At 50.6% G+C, this 23,448-nt stretch overlaps 1 protein-coding gene across 1 annotated transcript; it reads left to right on the top strand.

The window, feature by feature from the left end:
- Positions 1-19,277: 19,277 nt before the first annotated feature.
- LOC122011496 (3-ketoacyl-CoA synthase 11-like) lies at positions 19,278-22,120 on the top strand. Its single transcript, XM_042567888.1, has 2 exons — positions 19,278-21,149; positions 21,339-22,120. The coding sequence occupies exons 1-2, from the start codon at positions 20,422-20,424 to the stop codon at positions 22,111-22,113; spliced, it is 1,503 nt and encodes a 500-aa protein (XP_042423822.1). The 5' UTR covers positions 19,278-20,421; the 3' UTR covers positions 22,114-22,120.
- Positions 22,121-23,448: the final 1,328 nt, after the last annotated feature.

Here is a 23,448-nt window from a genome sequence, read left to right on the forward strand (position 1 = left end):
AAGTTTAGTGACGAACTTCTTGATCTAAACCACTTTTATTGCTGCTTCAGAAGCTGCAATGTATTATGTCTCAGTAGTAGATCTACAACAGTATCTTTTTTTGGAACCTTTCTAATCTATTGTACTTCCATTTTAAGGTGAATACATATCCAGACTGGAACTTGAAATCATCCTTGTCCATCTGAAAATCAGTATCAGTATACTCAAGTATAATCATATCACTCTTTCTATATATTAAGAACAAATCCTTAGTACTTAAGGATTACCTTAACAATCACCCAACGATCTATACCTGGATCCGATTGATATCTGCTCGCGATACTCAGAGTGTACGATATACTAGATCTTGTACATAACATATTATACATGATTGATCTATAGCTAACGCATGTGAGATCTAAATCATGTGAATCCTCTTGTCTTGTATGCTCGGGCACATAAACTTCAAAAGGTAAATCCCATGTCACATGGGAAGACAACATTTCTTAACTTCTTTCATGCTAAACCATTTTAGTACTTTATCAATGTCTGTAGACTATGAAAAACTAACAACTTTTTTGATCTATATCTATAATCTTAATCCCAGATATAGGTTGCTTCTCTCATGTCTTTCATGAAAAATATTTTAGACAACCAAACTTTAACTAACTTTAAAATAGACACATAGTTTCCTATAAATAATATATCATTAACATATTACATAAGAAATACGACTGCACTCCCAATAATCTTCATGTACACAAAAGAGTTGTCTGGATATTGTGAGAAATCAAACTCCTATGTATGTTAATTTTATTCTTGAAAATCTATTTGCACCCAATAGGTACTATACAAATAGAGTTCGTTTAGATATTGTAAAAAATATACACTCAAATAATGAATTTCATTTATTCAATAAATGATACAATATATAGGATGATTGTCCTATGACACCTCTTAAATATAATACCTTCTTTTTTTTCATGATATTTTTCATATCAACATACGCTGGGTTCAATATGAGTCGCTGGCCGACATTATACATATCAAATATAAAATTTTACAGCTTTTCTTAAAATCATAATCATCACAAATTCACGGCTAAATTAAAGAAATAATGAACATGAAAGGAAGAAGAGTGCCATGGTGTTTCGGTTCGACAACCAAAATTATTTTTTTTTAGAAAGATTTTATAATTTTAATTATCAAAATCAATGGTGATTTCCATGAAGTTTAATCTTTAAAATCGTATGATTCAGAAAAGGACCTAGTTATATATCATTATTTATAATTACTTTTATATCTTGAAATAAAAAATATCTAATATCTTTATAAATTTAAATTGATTCGGATTGTTTTCATCATGTATTTACACTTCTATTAAAAGCATTAAAATGATTTAGTCAACTTTCATGCTAATTAGAAAACTATATAAGAAGCAGCTGTGATAAAAAAAAAACATATAAAAAGACCTATCATTATTTATAATTACTTTTATATCTTAAAATAAAAATATCTAATATCTTCACAATTACACTTCTATTATTAAAATGAATTAGTCAACTTTGGAAAGTTAATTAATAAGCTACCCCGCAAGTGTGATCCAATTGAAAAGTACTCAAGTAATTGACTGTTAGCTGGGGAGACGGATGCACTGAAGCAGTTGCGTCGATGGACGGCTAGACTGCACGCCGCCAACCTGTCACGCGGCACGCCGACTTCAAGCCTTTCTTATGTTTGGGAAGTTAAACGGGCATCGATTTCTGGTAAAATCGGAAAAAAATTATCTTCACGGTTAGTCATGTCTGACTAGTTATAATATTACAAGGTGTAGAGTTCGAATTTTGATAAAATTAAGATAAATATTTTTTTTATGTGTTAATTATTATTTTAAAAATTAATAATTATTCATGATTTATCTTTTCCATATTGATCATAAGATAGATTGATGGAGACATTGAAGACAAACATATTCATCTTTTATCATCATGTCTGGCTAACTCTATAAAACATTCTCTCTTAATATAGGATCTTTTATTAAATTAAAAAATATATAATTATATATATATAATTTTAATATTATATAATTTTACACTTTACATTATGTCAGCACTAAAAAAAATTTTGATTTAAAAGTTTTTATATTTAGTATTCTAATTCCATCTTAAATTCTAAACATAAAATTTCTTTTATGTTTAAAAACTTAGAGGCACGTCTCCAAAACTAGACAAGGCTAGTCTGTGTTCAATGGATATGCTCGTTCCTGGGCGGACCGTGCCTCTAAAACTGGACACGGTTTGATCCTACTTGGTAGGCACGCTATGCTAGATAGTGCCCCTTTTTTCTTGATATTTCTCATATCAATCTACATTACGCTTAAATACGAGTTACTCGTAGGGTTGTAAATGAATCAAGTGAATAAATTTGATGTTCGACTTAGTAAGAACTTGTTTATGTTCGTTTAATATACATAAAATTAATTAAACAAACAAGTTTGAACAGCTCGTTAAACTAAACAAACAAGTTTGAATACATGTGTTCAGCTCGTTAACGTTCGTGGACAACGTTCGTGAACAATATTAATGAACAACGTTCATAAACAATGTTCACGAATTATATTCATTAATAAAACTATTTTCAATACGTTAAATAAATGATAAAATAAATAAATAAATTTAAATTATCAAGCTCAATAATCAATAAAACAACTAAAAGTTTCAAACAATCAAACAAGTTTGAATTGAGAACTTGATAATATCTAAATGAACCAAGCTCAAGCCAAGCTTGAATTGAGAGTTTGATAACATTTAAATGAACCAAGCTCAAACCAAACTTCAAACAAGCTCAAGTTCATAAAAATTAAACCAAGTCAAACTTGAACACTCATTTCAAAAGCTTGGTTCATTTTAAGTTCGGCTCGACTTGATTACCTTATCAAACAAGCTTAAACACCTCAAAATTCGGCTCGACTCGACTTGTTTACCGCCCTAGTCACTCGTCAAAATTATACATATCAAATATAAAATTGTACAACTTTTATTAAAATCATAATCATCACAAATTCACGGCTAAAGAAATAATGAACATGAAAGGAAGAAGAGTGCCATGGTGTTTTGGTTCGACAAACAAAATTATTTTTTAAAAAGATTTTATAATTTTAATTATCAAAATATGGTTTTACCCTCTATTAACAAATGGCCATGAGGAATACGTTAAATATAAAAAAATGATTGATTTTCTTAGTCAAACCGGCCGATTGGTCCAATATAATTCGAAGTTCAAAGCTATGTTTGCATGCACTTGAAAAATGATTGAGTTTTGCTAATTGTTCTTCAACTACGTACTTTGAAAATTCAAAGGAGCACATATTCACTATTGCAATTCATTTCATATTTAATAGTGATCCGGATATGAAGGGGGGCAGAGAAGGAATTAAGAGAAAAGTGGAGGGCATTTTAGGGATTGAGGATTGCTAGGGCTGAGGGGTTTTTTTGGGGGAATCGCCGTTCACAGCAAGGGGGGGAAAAAAAAAGCTTGCACGCAGGAAGGAGGCTGCCGCCGCCAAAGGAAATGGAGCCACCTCCTTCCTCTCAGGCTCCTCGCCGGCGCCGACGCCGACGCCGACCACAGGTCGCTCCATCTCCTCCTCTCCATCTCCCGCTTGTGATATCTCCACGTCTCGCAACCCAGCCGCCAGCCTCGTCCCCTCCTTCATCGCCGGCGAGCTGCTACCTCCTTCCTCTCAGGCTCCTCGCCGGCAGCCTCCGCGCGCACAGCGCCTTCCTCGCCGGTAGCCTCCGTGCGCACAGCGCCTCCTTTGCCGGCAGCTCCCGACATCACCCTACAGTGGGATCCGCCTCCGGCCACAGCCGCCTCTGGCAGCAGATGCCCCCGGCGTCTAGCTCCGCCATCACCAGCAGGTGGTGTCACCACCGCCGGCAGCCACTGCCGCCCCTTCCGACGGCCCACACAGTTAGCTCCGGCGTCCTGACAGCTCGCATCGATGGCTGTACATTTGAGATCCGGTCCTTTGCGGTGTTTCTATGCATCCATTGTATTTTCCGGCCGTCGAGCCGTGATGTTCTGTTCTTTGTATTACTGCTATGATGATCCGGCCTGCGTGTCGCGTATCGGCCTATGAGCCATTGTATATCGCCACCATCAGATTCGGCTTATCAGCGGGTCCCCACCCATCTCATGGTTGGGGCCACGACGACTCGGTCAGCACCATGACCAACTCATCCATCCATCCGAGGGCGCCCCCCTGGGCCAGGGTACGTTCTCGTACCTTCTTTGCATTTATTTCAATATTCTATTATTATCCGGATATTTATACATTTGTGGGATTCGCCTCGAGCACCGAGGTACCAGAGACCGGGAGGAACCCGGTCGCTGGATACAGGTACAGTTGACCGGAGGAGGACTTCTGACGATCTGGTCAACGTAGCGGACAGATCACCGACCGGGTCATGGGGATGCGGTCAACCTTCCAGACACGTCACACCGGCAGGTTCGTTTTCTCAGCTTCCAGACAGGATCAAAATGGCGCCGTCTGTGGGAACGCGCCTGATCTGGAACGTGAAGATGAACGACGCCGGGTAGTTCTGCCATCCTCATGATCACGGTCAGTTTTTCTGGTATTTATCCTGTCAGTTATATGATCTGTATTAGTCCCGAAGACCCCCGAGCCGTTCAGCCGGGAGGTTTATATCCGAGCCACAGGCTCGAAGTCGAAGGCTCCCGAGCCGTTCGGCCGGGAGGTTTATATCCGAGCCACAGGCTCGAAGACGAAGGCCCCCGAGCCGATCGGCCGGGAGGTTTATATCCGAGCCACAGGCTCGAGTGCCCCGAGCCGTTCGGTAGGAGGTTTATATCGAGCCACGGGCTCGAAGTGCCCTCGGCCGGGAGGTTTATATCCGAGCCACGGGCTCGGTGGAGCCCCGAGCCGTTCGGCCGGGAGGTTTATATCCGAGCCACGGGCTCGGTCGAAGGCCCCCGAGCCGTTCGGTAGGGATATCCAAGCCACAAGCTCGATGGCGAAGCCCCGAGCCGTTCGGCCGGAGGGTATGCTCAGCCGCTCAGGCCCCGAGCCGTTCGGTAGGAGGTTTATATCCGAGCCACGTGCTCGAGTCGAAGCCCGATCGGCTAGGAGGTTTATATCCGAGCCACGGGCTCGGTCCCCGAGCCGTTCGGCCGGAGGTTTATATCCGAGCCACGGGCTCGGTGTCGAAGACCCTGCCGTCGGTAGGAGGTTTATATCCGAGCCACGGCTCGGCGAAACCCCGAGCCGTTCGGAGGTTTATATCGAGCCAGGCTCGGTCGGCCCCCGAGCCGTTCGGTAGGAGGTTTATATCCGAGCCACGGGCTCGGGCCCCGAGCCGTTCGGTGGGAGGTTTATATCCGAGCCACGGGTCGAGGCCCCCGAGCCGATCGGTAGGGAGGTTTATATCCGAGCCACGTGCCGAAGGCCCCCCGAGCCGTTCGTGGAGGTTTATATCCGAGCCACGGGCTCGGAGTCGAAGCCCCAGCCGTTCGGTAGGAGGTTTATATCCGAGCCACGTGCTCAAGACGAGCCCTCGGTAGTTCGGAGGTTTATATCTCGAGCCATGTGCTCAAGAAAGGCCCCGAGTCGTTGGTACGGAGGTTTATATCTGAGCCACAGGCCCGAAGACGAAGGCCCCCGAGCCGTTCGGCCGGGAGGTTTATCTCTGAGCCACAGGCCCGAAGACGAAGGCCCCCGAGCCGTTCGGCCGGGATGTTTATATCCGAGCCCAGCGCTCGATGTGAAGGCCCGAGTCGTTCGGCCGGGTATATGGTATCTGAGCCCAGCGCTCGATGTGAAGGCCCGAGCCGTTCGGCCGGGTATATAGTCTCACTTGGAGACCGACGAGCCCCGTCGTTAAAAATCGAGAGCCGCGCCGACCGGCTATAAAAACCGCGCCGTCGAGCTCCGACGATAAATATCGAGAGACGAGCCGGCGTCTATAAATAATCCGAGCGGGCGCACCGACGAGCCCCGTCGATAAAAATCGAGAGCCGCGCCGACCGGCTATAAAAACCGCGCCGACGAGCACCGTCGTTAAAAATCGAGAGTCGGGCCGGCGACTATAAACCTCCCGGGCGACCGACCAAGAGTCGGGCCGCAGTCGGACCGGCGACTATAAACCCCCCGGTCTGAAGATCTTTGCACAGACCAACATATCGTATATTCTATCTCCCCCGTTCGGGGTCGAATGGTCGTCATCTTCAGATATCATACCTCCCCTGTTAGGGGTTGTGCGGCCTTCACTGGTCACGGCCAGCTTGTCCTGATTATTCATCTCCTCCGTTCGGGGTCGAGTTATCACCGAAGGCCCCCGAGCCGTTCGGCCGGGAGGACTAGTACATCGGACCAGTATATCATACATCTATCTCCCCCGTTCGGGGTCGAACAGTCCTCACGGCCCGGCATCTATCTGACCGATCGACGTCACCGCGGTCGCACGCGCGGCATCGTCCGCCCGACATCTATCTTACCGATCGACGTCATCGTAGTTGCACGCGCGGCATCGTCCGTCCGGCATCTATACATCCGATCGGCAGCATTACGATCGTTCGCACGACAGCATTCGTCCGGCATCTATCCATCCGATCGGTATCATTCCGATCGCTCGTTCAGCATTGCCAACTCCTCGCTACTCGACTGCCGGACCAGCATTTTATGTTCACTCGTTGACCATTCTCGGTGCTGCTCATTCAGCACGTCAGGCCAGCATTTCATGATCGACTGATCGTCATTTTCTCTGTCGCCCGTTCGGCGTTGTCCGCTCGCCGTCTACTCACTCGATCGACATCTTTCCGTTCATCCGTTCGGCCACACCGCTTGGTCTAGGTCGCACGCCCGGCCACGTGCCGCTTAGTCGGCTGTCAGTTTACATGTCGATCACTCAGCGTGTTGTCGTTCGCTCAGCATCTTCCGCTCAGCGTCTATCCACCCGATCGGCATCACTTCGATCGTCCGGTCGGTATCTTCGCGGTTGCGTACTAGGCATTGGTCCGGTTACAGATTTGATCCGCTCGGCACGAGTACTATCTCATGCGACACCATTATTATAGCGACCGGTCGCGGGAGACATTATATTATTGGTTCAGCGATTTAGCTTTGACATCGGAAGCGGTTCAATTCTTTGCAATAGACTGTCCAGTCAGTCGGACTCACGCCTCCTTCGACTAGACTTGAAGGGGAGGCTTGTGATCCGGATATGAAGGGGGCAGAGAAGGAATTAAGAGAAAAGTGGAGGGCATTTTAGGGATTGAGGATTGCTAGGGCTGAGGGGTTTTTTTGGGGGAATCGCCGTTCACAGCAGGAGGGGGAAAAAAGCTTGCACGCAGGAAGGAGGCTGCCGCCGCCAAAGGAAATGGAGCCACCTCCTTCCTCTCAGGCTCCTCGCCGGCGCCGACGCCGACGCCGACCACAGGTCGCTCCATCTCCTCCTCTCCATCTCCCGCTTGTGATATCTCCACGTCTCGCAACCCAGCCGCCAGCCTCGTCCCCTCCTTCATCGCCGGCGAGCTGCTACCTCCTTCCTCTCAGGCTCCTCGCCGGCAGCCTCCGCGCGCACAGCGCCTTCCTCGCCGGTAGCCTCCGTGCGCACAGCGCCTCCTTTGCCGGCAGCTCCCGACATCACCCTACAGTGGGATCCGCCTCCGGCCACAGCCGCCTCTGGCAGCAGATGCCCCCGGCGTCTAGCTCCGCCATCACCAGCAGGTGGTGTCACCACCGCCGGCAGCCACTGCCGCCCCTTCCGACGGCCCACACAGTTAGCTCCGGCGTCCTGACAGCTCGCATCGATGGCTGTACATTTGAGATCCGGTCCTTTGCGGTGTTTCTATGCATCCATTGTATTTTCCGGCCGTCGAGCCGTGATGTTCTGTTCTTTGTATTACTGCTATGATGATCCGGCCTGCGTGTCGTGTATCGGCCTATGAGCCATTGTATATCGCCACCATCAGATTCGGCTTATCAGCGGGTCCCCACCCATCTCATGGTTGGGGCCACGACGACTCGGTCAGCACCATGACCAACTCATCCATCCATCCGAGGGCGCCCCCCTGGGCCAGGGTACGTTCTCGTACCTTCTTTGCATTTATTTCAATATTCTATTATTATCCGGATATTTATACATTTGTGGGATTCGCCTCGAGCACCGAGGTACCAGAGACCGGGAGGAACCCGGTCGCTGGATACAGGTACAGTTGACCGGAGGAGGACTTCTGACGATCTGGTCAACGTAGCGGACAGATCACCGACCGGGTCATGGGGATGCGGTCAACCTTCCAGACACGTCACACCGGCAGGTTCGTTTTCTCAGCTTCCAGACAGGATCAAATAGGATCGATTGATAACCTTGACTATGAATATCCATTTGATTAGTTCTTCGATGGATATATGGACGATGCCATGTCAAATCTATTGGCGCTGTTTATATTAATGGTCTAATTCGAATTTTAATGAATGATAAATAAGTTAAATTAAGTTATGTTGTTATCTAATCATTTAATTAAGTGTGTAGAAAATTTAGTTAGTAATCTTGTCCGAATGCTGAGTCGATGAACGCTGGGTACGTGACGCTCCCGATGATGACGTATAGACCTTCGACTGCTGTGAACCTCTGGCGAGAACCTGCAAACACAAAAACGAGCCGGGAAGGGGTTCCCAGCAACGACCCTCCGACGCTCAAGTCAACTCCGGCGGAAAGAGAGAATGACGAGAGTGAGAACTGTAGCTACAATGATGTAGAATGCATACCTCCGTGACGTCTGGGGGTCCTTATATAAGGCTCCCAGGGGGATGCGTGCACGCATACCAAAGCGCGCACGCTCCTCGCATACTTGAAGTGGTCGTGTCAGAAAAGCGTGTCTGACGTCATACCGCAACTGTCCGAGCATATCCCTGACAGGACAGTGAAAACTTCCACCGTACGATTCTTTGTACGACCCGGCCGCCGACCATGCTGCCCGTCGGCGGCAGCTGTCTCGAGGTCGATGTCATCCACTACCCCTTTTGTCCTCTTCTGAGTTGTTTGTTTGTCTGTCACCAAGCCGAACGGGACGACCGCTTAGGCCTCCCAGCATCCGGTCAAGGGAGCGTGCCGGGCCGAGCGGGAAGGCCGCTTGGTCGCACACTCGGACGAGCAACACTGTTCGGCTTGGCGTTCAGCCGGTGCGGGCAGATCACTCGACAGACCAACTCCTCTTCTGAGCGTCGGCAACCCGACCTGCGGTTCGATTCGGCTGCGTACTGGTTCGGCGGCTATCTCGGCTGCTAGGCCAAGTCTTGTCTTCTATCGGCAGGAACCATTGGCGGGCCCCCTGGACTTTGACTTCCCGGCCCACGTGTCGTTGACCTCTACCAATGTGGGCCCCCCTATCCTTATCCCCGGATCACTTGCCTTCCCCTCAAGTCTAGTCGAAGGATGTTGTAGGTCCGACTAACTGGACTATTAGCTCAGTGGTATGATGGCCGCTCGACCACTGATGTAAATATTTTTTTGCACGGCCCTAATGAAAGCGCCCTACGACCGTTCGACAGATTACCTAATAGAACTTGTTTCACTCCTTTCCGCTACCTGCCGGGCCAGTTGTAAGTTGGTCCACGCTGACGCTTTTAGAATCCCCTCAGCATTTGTGCAAATCCTGGCCATTAAGGCTGAGCATGCGTCCCTGATCACGTAATGCCGCTCATTAAATGCGATCCTATGACCGGGTGCCACGTGGCGTTGTCGCCATCATCATGCAGCGGTGGCGTCACTTCTGATGGGACCCTCGGCTGTTTGAAATGAACGGTCAGATGCAGGCCTCGGGTCCCGTGACCTGAATCCGACGATTAGGCAGCATCGGGCCCATCCTTGTAAAGCCTTCATCGCTATCCCCCGCCGCACTTTTGCGTTCGTGCGTTCAGCGGCTTTCGTTCGCGCTTCGTGCTCCGACGAACCAGTTTCTCAGTGTCCCGGCAATCTCTCGCCTCCTCTCTCCGCCATCCTTTCCTATAAGGACTCCCTGCCCTTTATCTTCTTCTTTGTGCTTTCTTTAGTATTCTAGCAACATCCGTGCTCGTTCGGTACTGTTCCGACCTTCTTTTTCATCCATCTTTTTGTTTTTCTCTGGTTCTCGCTTTCTTTACTGTTCCGGCGATGGCGAGCACCTCACAACCGTCTAATCCCTCTCCCGGCCTCTGGTATACGACCATAGAGAGCCGGTTCGATGAGGGTGACGCGACGAACTTCGTCCGTGACTTCGAACTTCCTTCTGCCCATAGATTAATATTAGCTACCTCATCCGATCGGCCACACGACCCGCCGCCTGACACTACTTGTTTCTTCCAAGACCAGTTTATAGCTGGTCTGCATTTTCCTCTACATCCGTTTATCCTTGAAGTGTGTAATTATTTCCGCCTCCTGCTCGGCCAACTCGTCCCCAACTCATTCAGGTTGTTGTGTGAAGTGGTTGTCCTCTTTAGGCTGCACGACATTCCCTTAGTCCCCAAGATTTTTCATTATTTCTACTATCCCAAACAGTCCTAGTGGGGCACCTTCCTCTTCCAGTCGCGGATTGGCCTTGTTTTCTTCGACAAAATGCCGACCTCGAATAAATATTGGAAGGAGTACTATTTTTACCTTCGTCTTCCCGAGTTGCCAGCTTTCCAAAGCAAATGGCAGACCATCGTGCCAACCCCGCCGGACCTTGGTAAATACAAGAGCCAGCTGGCCTACCTCCATGCAACCAACCAACTGGCTCGGCAAAAATTCAACATCCATAAGCTGCTTTGTGAGGGTGTGATGTACATATTCGGATTAAGTCCGATCCGAACGAAGCTTCCGAGCAGCATGGGTAAGCATTTTCCTCGCCCCCTTTCCTTTTGATCTAACTGATTTATTCTTCTTTTATGCAGCCGACATCATATGGCGCGCCAAGGCCACTGAACGGATGAAGTAGAGGGTCGCCGAGATAGAGGGGGTGACAACTAAGGAGATGGTGAGAGCGAAGAAGATCCATCCGCCGTCGGAGAGTTGGTCGTTCGGGAACTTGCAACCGAAGCGGTTGGCGATGCTACCTCGTCTGCTGGACATCCTACGTCGGAGGACATTGGGCACTCGACCGACGACGCTCCGCTGGTGACACGCAAGCAGCGCCGGATGGATCCTCCTGCCCATTCGGCTACATCTATGGAACCAGTGTCGGAGCAGGTCGGCGCTCCTTCTGCAGCAGTCGACCCAACCCCCGTTTCGGTCGAGGCAATTTCCTCGGATCGAACTCCCTCACAACTCGATCGGCAAGTGGCTTCCCTCGAAGCGCAGCCCGTCAGTTCTCCGCCCCGAGCCCTTCGTCGGCTTAGGCACTCGGGCATAATCTCCGCTCCGCTCGGCGAGTCATCCGGTCGCTCAACTTCAGCCCAGTCTGACCCGAGCGGCCGTTGAGTGATTAAGGCTGTCCTACATCTCCCAACAGAAGAATTCCTTCTGGCGGCTGATCTACCAACTGCCTCTGAACATCAGATCACCATCCACGGACCACTTGCCAAAATATGGGAGGATGCGAGGGCTCTTGTTGCCCTAATGACTCCCGGTCAGCTCAGTGATAGCCACTTGCAGCAGGCTACCGGGGCATGCCCCTCAAACTCCTATATGATTATTTTGCTTGGTTCTTGATATTATTTTATCTGAGCGCAGAACTGGGTGGAGAACATCGCAGTCAGCAACCGCCTGGCTGCGTTAGAGGAAGAGTTGAAGAAACTTCAGATTTCTGGGGGGGCGCCAGCTCAGGGGCCCTCGTACACCATGCTTCGGAACGAACTGAACAAAACAGAAAAACTGCTGGAGGCCGAGCGGCACAAGTCTTCTGGCCTGGAAACCAGGGTAGCTGGGCTCAAAGCCGAGGTTAAGTATCACGACCAGGAGATCAAGCTGGCGACTAACAAGAAGAATAGGGTCGTTTCTGATCTAGAGGCAAAGAATGTGCAGGCCCGAGCGCTGGAGCAACGCGTCCAAGAATTGACTGGCCTGCTATCCGCCGAGCGGGAAAGCCGATCGACAGACCAAGTTAAATTTCAAGGAGATAAGAAGGATCTCCAGGACGCCCTAGAAGCTACCCGAGTCGCTCTCAAGGAGTACCAAGACGGCGAATTAGGTCGCTTCGCGGTGATGCGGCAAAACTATGTCCGTTCGGAAGAATTTGGCAATAAGCTCAGCGATCGGCTTGTCCTGGCCTTTGAGGAAGTCATCCATGCTACGACTGCCTATCTGAAGGCCAAGGGACATCTTCCGAAGACGACGTCCCCCCCTCCCCCCCAGAGACCTGGCCGGACTGCTGGAAACCATCTTCGAGCCAATCTTCGATGTTCTGGAGTGAGGAGTGCCTTTAAATTTTGAAGTTTCATCTGTATACTCGCCGTTCGGCGAGTTAGTATTATCTGAACTTTATCCGACTTTTGTCTGCGTATTGGCCATGCTACGAGTCAACATAACCTTTCAATTTTGTTCTCGTTTACTTCTCAAAACACATTCTTTCCGAGCGACACTCGGCGGTCTTCAGGTCGGGGGGTTTATAGTCGCCGGTCCGACTCTGGGATTTAACGTCGCCGCTCGACGGTCTTCGGGCAGGGGGGTTTATAGTCGCCGATCCGACTCTGGGATTTAACGTCGCCGCTCGATGGTCTTCGGGGTGGGGGGTTTATAGTCGCCGGTCTGACTTTGGGATTTAACGTCGCCGCTCGAGGGTCTTCGGGCCAGGGGGTTTATAGTCGTCGATCCGACTCTGGGATTTAACGTCGCCGCTCGACGGTTTGGGAAGACTAGCCGCTCGGCCGTGAGCCCGTGATTTTGCAAAAAACCCTTCTATTTTTACTTCCTGCGGTTGAAAGAGACAAAGGGTGACAAATATATGCCGTGTCTTACATTGGCGCACCTTTTATCCAGCTCGGTACGGCTGGAGGTGGCTCGCACTCCAGGGTCGCTCTAGCTTCTGCCCGTTTTCATCCTCGAGGTAATAGGTGCTTGAACGGAGCTTTTCTACAATCTTGAACGGTCTAGCCCAAGGAGCTCCCAGCTTAGTCACATCGCCGACCGGCTTGACTTTCTTCCAGACGAGGTCGCCGACCTGAAAAGATCTGGGCATTATCCGCCTGTTGTAGTTTTACTTCATCCTCTACCGGTACGCCATCAACCGGACGGCGGCCTTGGCTCGCGCCTCGTCCACCAGGTCCAGCTCCAAATGCCTCCGCTCAGCATTGTTCTCGTCATAGACTCGGATCCGATCAGACTCTACCCCGACTTCTACTGGGACGATGTCCTCTCCCCCATACACCAGGTGGAAGGGGGTCGCTCCTGTTCCTTCCTTGGGCATCGTTCGGAGTGCCCATAATACCCCCGGGCAGCACGTCTACCCAACTCCCACCTTCAAGGTCGAGCTGAGCTCGCAGAACTCGCAAGATCTCCAGATTGGTGACTTCAGCTTGCCCATTGCTTTAGGGATACGCAACTGAGGTAAAAGCTTGCTGGATGTCATACCCCTCACACCACTCCTTGAGTTGTTGGCCCGAGAACTGTCTTCCGTTGTCTGAGATGAGTCGCCACGAGATGCCGAACCGACAAATGATGTGCTGGCGGATGAATTGTTTTGACCATCTGCTCGGTTATTTTAGCCATTGGTTTGACCTCGATCCACTTAGAGAAATAGTCGACTGCTACTAGTAAGAATTTTCGTTGTTCGATCGTTATTGGAAATAATCCCACAATGTACATGCCCCATTGATCGAACGGACAGGACACTGTGGATGTCTTTAATTCTTCCGCGGGACGATGTGAGAAATTGTGGTACCTTTGGTAGGATAAGCACGTGGCGACTGTCCGGGCGGCGTCCTCCTGTAAAGTTGGCCAAAAGTAGCCGACCAAAAGAATCTTCCTCGCCAATGAGCGACCGCCCAGATACCCGCCGCATGAGCCTTGGTGTACCTCTTGCAGAATATAGTCCACATCCTCTGGGCCAACGCATTTAAGCAGAGGCTTGGAGAACGTTTTTTTTAGAGTTGGTCACCAACGAGGACGAATCGACCGACTCTCCTTCTGAGCAGATGCGCTTCCAACCGATCGGACGACGTTGCTCCTGACTTCAGAAACTCTGTTATAGCCATCCGCCAGTCATTTGGAAATGTGAGTCCCTCCATCTAGTCGATGTGGGCGACCAGAGACACCTGCTCGACTGGCTGCTCGATGACGATCGGTGATATCGAGCTGGCTAGCTTAGCCAGCTCATCTACGGCCTGATTCTCCGCTCGGGGGATCTTCTATATCAGCACCTCTCGGAAATCGGCTTTCAGTTTGGCGAAGGCTTCCGCATAAAGCTTGAGTCTGACGTTGCTTATCTCAAATGCTCCCGAAAGTTGCTGAGCAGCCAACTATGAATCTGAATAAATCAAAACATTGCTAGCTCCCACATGCCGAGCGGCCTGCAAACCTGCTATTAGCGCCTCATACTCTGCTTCATTGTTGGTTGCTCGATAGTCCAGCTGCACGGACAGGTGCATCCGTTCTCCGTGGGGGGAAACCAGCAGCACGCCAACCCCACTTCCCTGCCGAGTGGACGATCCATCTACATACACCTCCAAGGTGGCTTCGGGCTCAGGATTTTGTACCTCGGTGACGAAGTCTGTCAACGACTGCGCCTTGATAGTCGTCTGGGGCTGATACTGTATGTCGAATTCGCTAAGCTCCGTGGTCCATTCGATCAGTCGCCCGGATGCCTCGGGGTTCAGCAAAACTCAGCCTAAGGGACTATTTGTCATGACAATGATCGTATGCCCCAAGAAATAGGGTCGGAGCCTCCGAGCGACGATAACAAGTGCGAAGGCAAGCTTCTCAAGACCAGTGTAACGAGACTCAACATCCTTTAGAATGTGGCTAAGGAAATACACTGGTTGTTCTTCGCCGTTCTGCCGGACTAACGCCGAACCGACCGCGTCTTGGTTGAAGACAAATAAATGCGGAGAGGCTCGCCAATAGATGGCTTAGCTAATATAGGTAATGAGTTTAGGTAGACCTTCAATTCTTCGAATGCTCGGTCACATTCCTCATCCCATTGGTATTTGGTTACTCGGCACAGGATCCTGAAGAAGGGCATGCTCTGATCGACCGTCCTGGAGATGAACCGGGATAGTGCTGTTATGCGACCCGTAAGGCGTTGGACTTCCTTCAAGTTTCTGGGCGGCGGCATATTCTGTAGCGCTTTGACCTTGCTAGGGTTGGCTTCAATGCCTCGCTCGGTGACTATGTAGCCTGGGAAACGACCACTTTTGGCTCCGAACAGACACTTTTGCAGGTTCAACTTGACCCCGTACGTCCGCAATGTCCAGAAGATTTCTTCTATATCTGCACAGAGGTCGGGCGTTCGGAGTGATTTAATGAGTATATCATCAACATATACCTCTAGGTTTCGCCCGATCTGTTTTCGGAACACCTTGTTCATGAGTCGCTAGTACGTAGCCCCGACGTTCTTCATTCCGAACGGCATTACGTTGTAGCAATAGGTGTCATCCGCCGTAATGAAGCTCACTTTCTCTTGGTCTTCCCGGGCAAGCGGCACTTGGTGGTACCCCTAATAAGCACCCAGCATGCATATCAGCTCGCATCCAGCGGTCGAGTCCACCATTTGGTCAATTCGGGGTAGAGGGTAGAAGTCCTTTGGGCATGCCTTGTTTAAATCACGGAAATCGATGCAGACCCGCCATTTGTTGCCAGACTTGGAGAGTAGTACCATATTCACCAACCAACTCGGGAACTGTACCTCGCGTATGTGGCCGGCCTCCAAGAGCTTCTCGACTTCCGCCTGTATGATGACGTTCTGCTCGGCACTAAAGTCCCGCTTCCTTTGCTTGACGGGACGAGCGTCCAACCGGACGTGGAGCGCGTGCTGCGCGACGCTTGGCGAGATCCCTGGCAGCTCGTGCGTTGACTACGCGAAGACGTAGTGATTCTGCTGGAGGCATCTGACCAACTCTTCCTTCCGTTCTTCTTCCAGAACGGACGCAATGAATGTAGTGGCCTCCGGTCGACCTTCCCGAATCTGTACTTCCTCCTTTTCTTCATAAACCAAAGTAGGGGGCTTTTCAGTTATAGCGTTTACCTCAAGGCGCGGTGCTTTCCGAGCGGGCTTTGCTTCGGCTCGGACCATCTCCACATAGCATCGCCGGGCCGCCAGCTGATCTCCCAAGACTTCTCCCATTCGATCTTCTACGGGGAATTTGTTTTTCAGCAAAAGGTTGAGACGACCGCTCGGAACTCATTGAGGGTCGGTCGTCCCAATATTACATTGTATGCAGAGGGGGCATCAACCACGATGAAGTTAGTGGTTCGCGTCCTCCATAGCGGCTCTTCTCCTAGCGAGATAGCCAACTTGGTCTACCCGATCGGAAGGACTTCATTGCCAGTGAACCCATATAACGGGGTCATCATTGGCAATAGCTCGGCTCGGTCAATTTGAAGCTGGTAAAATGTCTTCTTGAAGATAATGTTGACTGAGCTGCTTGTATCAATAAATATGCGGTGAATAGTGTAGTTAGCTATTACCGCTCGGATGATGAGGGCGTCATCGTGGGGTAGTTCAACTCCCTCAAGGTCCCCGGGACCAAAGCTGATCTCGGGTCCGGCTGCCCGTTCTTGGATCCTGAGTTGCCGGGCGGACGACTTTCTGGCCCGATTCGAGTCACCACTCGTCGGTCCACCGGCGATGATGTTAATCTCGCCCCGAGCTGCATTGCTTCTATTTTCCTCCTCCCTAGCGGATGGTCTCGCTCGCTCCTGTGAGGCTCGGGGGTTGGCCCTTGGCTAGTGATGATGCTGCTGACGGTGATGCTGCTCGGGTGAACGCCTGACCATTCGCCGCTCGGTGTTCTGATGATGAGCTCGCCTGTCCAGTGAAGGTGATAGGCAGCGATAGTTCCTTGGCTCAGGTTGGCTAACCGGTGGGAGACTTCGGCAGTCTCGAGTGTTATGAGTGGCCGATTGATGGATTCTATAAAACAGGGACGTCCATACCTTGCCTTTTTATCTAGGCCGCTCGGACTTAATGTGCTGAACGGAGGGCGACCTGGAATCTTGATGCGGCCTCATCCCCTCGGCACGCGGTTCTCTCGGTGGTTGCTGGCTGGTGTGTGATTTCCGTTCGGTCGGGGCCGAAGGCTCGCCTGGTGCTTCCTTCTTTCGGGCCGCCTGTGCTTCCTCCACGTTAATATACTCAATTGCTTTTTTCAGCATGTGGTCGTAGTCGCAAGGCGGCTTTCTGATGAGCGAGCGAAAGAAGTCCCCGTCGACTAAGCCTTGTGTGAAAGCATGCATCATTGTCTCGGACGTGACCGTGGGGATGTCCATAGCTGCTTGGTTGAAGCGTTGGATGTAGGCTCGGAGTGTTTCTCTTGGCCCCTGCTTCATGGAAAAGAGGCTGACGCTGGTCTTCTGATAGCGTCGGCTGCTGGCAAAGTGATGAAGGAATGTCGTTCGGAAGTCTCTGAAGCTCTGAATTGATCCGTCCGGCAACCTCCAGAACCAGCGTTGTGCCGAACAGGACAATGTAGTGAGGAAGACTCTGCATTTGACTCCGTCAGTGTATTGATGGAGAGTAGCAGTATTATCGAACTTACCGAGGTGGTCGTCCAGATCGGTTGTACCGTTATACTCTCCGATCGATATGGGAGAGTAATGCTTTGGGAGAGGGTCTTGTAAGATAACCTCGGAGAACTAGCGATTGACCCGCTCGGGGGATGACTCAGCCCGCGGCGCCTTCTCCTTCCTGGCGTCCCGCGCGGGCGCTTCATCGGACGATCCCTGGTTGGCTAGGGCCAACTCCGACGGAGTCTGGAACAATGCCCGATGAAACGGAATAGGGGCGGGCGGCGCGTCTCCTGGTGTGCTGGTCTGCCCCTTGTTCTGCGCCCAAGTAGAGTATTGCTCCGGTCAGTCCTCCATCGCCGCTCGGCCACCAAAAACCGAGGTGGCCTGCTGCGCTATCCACTCAGCTTGTGTCTTCTGCTGTTGCTCGACCATCTTCGCAGCTTGCGCTTGGATGAGTGCGTCGAGCTCCTCGGGAGAGAGCGTCACCATGAGTTGGCGTCCAGCTTCTTCCATCTTCTCGGCTCGGATTCAGGTGCGTTCCCACAGACGACGCTAATTTGATCCTGTCCGAGTGCTGAGTCGATGATTGCTGGGTACGTGGCGCTCCCGATGATGACGTATAGACCTTCGACTGCTGTGAATCTCCGGCAAGAACCTGCAAACACAAAATCGAGCCGGGAAGGGGTTCCCGGCAACGACCCTCCGATGCTCAAGTCAACTCCGGCGGAAAGAGAGAATGACGAGAGTGAGAACTGTAGCTATAGTGATGTAGAATGCATACCTCCGTCGAAGTCTGCGGGTCCTTATATAGGGCTCCCGGGGGAATGCGTGCACGCATCCCAAAGCGTGCATACTCCTCAAAGCATACCTGAAGTGGTCGTGTCAGAAAAGCATGTTTGACGCCATACCGCAACTGTCTGATCATACCCCTGACAGGACAGTGGAAACTTCCACCGTACTGTACGACCCGACCGCCGACCATGCTGCCCCTTGGCGGCAGCTGTCTCGAGGTCGATGTCATCCACTGCTCCTTTTGTCCTCTTCTGCGTTGTTTGTTTGTCTGTCACCGGGCCGAATGGGACGACCGCTTAGGCCTCCCAGCATCTAGTCAAGGGAGCGTGCCGGGCCGAGCGGGAAGGCCGCTCGGTCGCACACTCGGACGAGCAACACTGTTCGGCTTGGCGTTCAGCCCGGCGGACAGATCGCTCAACAGACCAACTCCTCTTCTGAGCGTCGACAACCCGACCTGCGGTTCGGTTTGGCTGTGTACTGGTTCGACTGCTAGGCCAAGTCTTGTCTCCTATCGGCAGGAACCATTGGCGGGCCCCCTGGACTTTGACTTCCCGACCCACGTGTTGTTGACCTCTACCAATGTGGGCCCCTATCCTTATCCCCGGATCAGCTAGGTCAACGGATCGATCGGATAGCTAGTACGAAATTCAGCTAGGTCGACGGGCTAACCGGATAGCTGGTACGAAATCCAGCTAGGTCGACGGGCCGACCATATAGTTGGTACGAAGTTCAGCTAGGTCGACGGACCGACTGGATAGCTGGTACGAAATTCAACTAGGTCGACGAGCCGACCGGATAGCTGGACGAAGTCCAGCTAGGTCGATAAGCTGACCGGATAGTTGACACGGAGCCCAGATAGGTCGACGGGTTGACCGGATGTCTGACAAACTAGTAAGTTAAGGTAAATCACTGGAGGAGAGTGACCAAGTGAGGACGCATCTCGGTTGAAGCAATTTAGGTCCATTTGGGATCCCTAAGCTGAGACCTTGATTAGTTCCTGATTCTGGGAGGACAAAAACTAATTAATAATACCTTTTATTATTATTAAATTGTCATAATACTTATTTTACAGGATATTTTGATCCAACATTGTTTTACAAGGTAAAAGGAAGAAAATTGCTTTAGGATGAAAAGTGTTAAGGCGCCTTCGTAGTGTTTATAAAAGGCGCTTTCCGTAGGATAAATGTTAGTCGAAGTCATGGATAAGCACCGGATTGATCGGGATTGATCTTGCCTCATTGGAGGCGCCTTCCATGCCTTTTATAAGGCTATCTCGAGGAGGCATTGACACACAATGACTAAACGAGCTACTACGCGTTCTTTTGAGATTCTAACTGCTCCGAGCTCATGCTACGACTTTGCTCCGAATCTGCTGTGCCTGACAACTGCTCCGAGGAGTTTCGAGTGCAGCCGACAGATCGACATCGACAGGAGCATTTCAATATCAATCTCTAAGTGTCGGTAAAATTTTATTTTGCGTATTTATTTACTGCAAAAAGACAAGTGCAAAGTGTTGCACTTGTTCTGAACTTCTTTGTATTCGATTCCTTCTTTCGGAGGTATCGAAAAAGGTTTTTAGTGGATTACCTGATTATAGGTCTGTGAGATTGAGTCTTGGAATAGGAGTCACCGAAGGTTTCGAATCAAATAAAATTATTTATGTTTTTTTGTGCCGCATCTTTTTAATTTTGACTGTGCATACTCGTATTTTAAAAATATTAAAATAATTTTTTAAAATCATACGATTGATCTCTCCCACGTGTTACTCTCGACCCAATAAAATCCACGTGCTGTATATAATAAATAAGAACCTAATTGTCGACCCGTTCCATCGTTGACTATCTAGGGCAACCCTGTTGGTGCTTGATTTTATTTTTTTTATACGGTCCGGCTCACATGACAGGACATGACATGACGTGATAAATTCTCGTTGCGGACGCGTCTATAAATTCTCCATCGTCGCTGCCAATCAGAATTAACTTAGATAACGCTGTAATTTAGCTTAGGCAACATGGTTAAAGAAACAGAGCACTTCGCGAAGCTCGCCGTCGACTACCTCTTTGCCCGTGGCGTCTACATCCTCCTCTCCATCTTCCTCGCCTTCTTCCTTATCCAGGCGCCAGCGTCCGTCTCGTTGGATGATTTCCGCCGCCGGCTCGACTCGACCGCCGCCGTGCTCGGCGGATGCCTTCTCCTCTGCCTCCTCATCATCTACCTCCTCGTGCGGCCGCGGCCCGTGTATCTGATGGAGATCGCGTGCTACAAACCGAAGAAGTCGACCCAGGCGTTCATATCGATGTCGGACTTCGCCGGCGTGTTCTCGCCGGAGAGTCTGGATTTCCAGCGCAGGATCTTGGGGCGCGCCGGCCTCGGCCACGAGACGTACCTGCCGGAGACGGTGGTGCGCGCGCCGTCGTACAACCATCCGGTGGAGGCGCGGAAGGAGGCCAGCGCGGTGATGTTCGAGCCGGTGGAGGCGCTGCTGAAGAAGACGGGGCTGCGGCCGGAGGACGTCGACATTTTGATCGTCAACTGCGGCCTGTTCAACCCGGCGCCCTCGCTGTCGGCGATGGTGGCGAACCGGTTCAAGCTCCGGCACGACGTGATCACGTTCAACCTTGGCGGGATGGGGTGCAGCGCGAGTCCGATTGCGATAGCGCTCGCTAGGGATCTTCTCCAGCTCAACCGGAATTCGTATGCCATCGTCATCAGCATTGAGAATACTGCCATGGGCGGCAGGTAATAAATAATTATCCTAAGCAGAAGCCCGTCACCAGGAGATTTTACATGTTTAAATTAAAATTAAAATAAATAAAAAAAACGTTTCAATTTTTTATAAACCCTCGAGATTTTTAAAAAATATATTATTTTCCTTATAATTTAATTTATTAATAATATTTTACCGGATAAAACACTGAAAAATTGTAGGTACGACGGCAACGACCGGTCGATGCTGGTGTCCAACTGCTTGTTCAGGGTGGGCGGCTCCGCCGTGCTGCTGACCAACAAGCGCAGCGAGCGGCGGCGATCCAAGTACCAGCTTATGCACGTGGTGCGCACGCACACGGGCGCCGATGACCAGAGCTTCATGGCGGCCGCTCAGGTGGTGGACGCCGACGGCAAGCTGGGCGTCTCCCTCTCCAAGAACCTCATGGCGGTGGCCGCCGACGCCCTCCGCATCAACCTCACCACCCTCGGCCCCCTCATCCTCCCCACCTCCGAGAAGCTCCTCTACGTCGCCAAGTGGCTGGCGGGGAGGGTGATGAGTAACAAGGGCGGCGTGACGAAGGCATACGTGCCGGACTTCACGCGGGCGGTGGAGCACGTGTGCATCCACACGGGAGGCCGCGCCGTAGTGGAGGAGATGGGGCGGTGCCTGCGGCTGACGGAGTGGCACCTGGAGCCGTCGCGGATGACGCTGTACCGATTCGGCAACACGTCGAGCAGCTCGGTGTGGTACGTGCTGGCGTACACGGAGGCGAAGGGGCGGGTTCGCAAGGGCGACCGCGTGTGGCAGATCGCGCTGGGAGGCGGCTTCAAGTGCAACAGCGCCGTGTGGAGGGCGCTCCGGACCGTGGAGGCGGCGGCGGAGGACCCCAACCTCAACCCGTGGGCGGATGAGATCCGCAAGTTCCCTGTGCAAGTGGTCGCCACGCCCAACGCCGACACCATGGGAATTCGTCTTGTTAAATTTGATTATTAATGAATGATGCCTGTCGCAAATTAAATAAATGCGTACTTGCTCTTTGATGAATTTAATTATTAAGGTAATTTGCTATTAGAGTGTTTATCTTGAAGATTATCCTTGATAATCATTATCAGTAAAAATTCTGTTTAATTTAAATAATTAATGATTCTTAAATAATGATTGACACGTCACATATAATTCAAAATCAGAAAATCTCAAAAAAAATAAAATTACATGATTATGAAATTAATAAAAAAAATTTAATAAAAATACTTGATACGGTGTATTGTTGTGGGGTCGGTAAGATGAGGTGGCTAGAAGTCAAGACTACGGAAGAGTCAGAAGTAAGGCTAACGTGGAGGTCAGAAGTCCACCCCCCGTGGCTGGTTAGGAATTATGCCAGCATGGAGGGCAGAAGTGCAGTCCCCGTGGTCGATCAAAAGTTCAACCCCCTTGGCTGGTCAGAAATCAAGTTTACATGGAGGTCAAGAGTCAAGCTCACGTGACTATAGTCAAAGCCTCAGTCGACGGAGTAGTCAAAGGATAGAATTACGAGTTGGGCCATACCTGGCTTCGACAAAAATCAAGAAGGGGACCGGTCCACAGGGCCGAATATAGCTAAGGATTGAACCCACAGGTCAGGTGCAACTCAGGGGTAAGCCCACAGGCCGGGTAAAGGCGTGGAAGGAAATGCCTCTGAGCAAGCGGATGCGGGTCAGGAGACAGACTCAACATGCAGGTCGGGACGTACATGCCTTGGATAACAGTAGACGGATGCGGGTCGGGAGACAGACCCAGCGTGCAGGTCGGGATGCACATGCCTTGAGTAACAACAGACAGATGCGGGTCAGGAGACAAACCCGGAGTGCAGGTCGAGATGTACATGCCTTGGATAACAACAAACAGATGCGGGTCAGGAGACAGACCCAGCGTGCAGGTCGGGATGTACATGCCTTGAGTAACAGCAGACGGATGTGGGTCAAGAGACAAACCCGGAGTGCAGGTCGGGATGTACATGCCTTGAGTAACAGCAGACGGATGCGGGTTAGGAGACAAACCTGGAGTGCAGGTCGGAATGTACAGGCCGTGGATAACAGCAGACGGATGCAGGTCAGGAGACAGACCCAGCGTGCAGGTCGGGATGTACATGCCGTGGATATTAGCAAACGGATACGGGTCAGGAGACAAACCTGGAGTGCAGGTCGGGACGTACATGCCGTGGATAACAGCAGACAGATGAGGGTCGGGAGACAGACCCAGCGTGCAGGTCGGGACATACATGCCACGGATAATGACATACAGATGCGGGTCGGGAGACAGACCCAATGTGCAGGTCGGGACATACATGCC

Source organism: Zingiber officinale, chromosome 8A (assembly GCF_018446385.1).
Source record: "Zingiber officinale cultivar Zhangliang chromosome 8A, Zo_v1.1, whole genome shotgun sequence".
Lineage (NCBI taxonomy): Eukaryota > Viridiplantae > Streptophyta > Magnoliopsida > Zingiberales > Zingiberaceae > Zingiber > Zingiber officinale.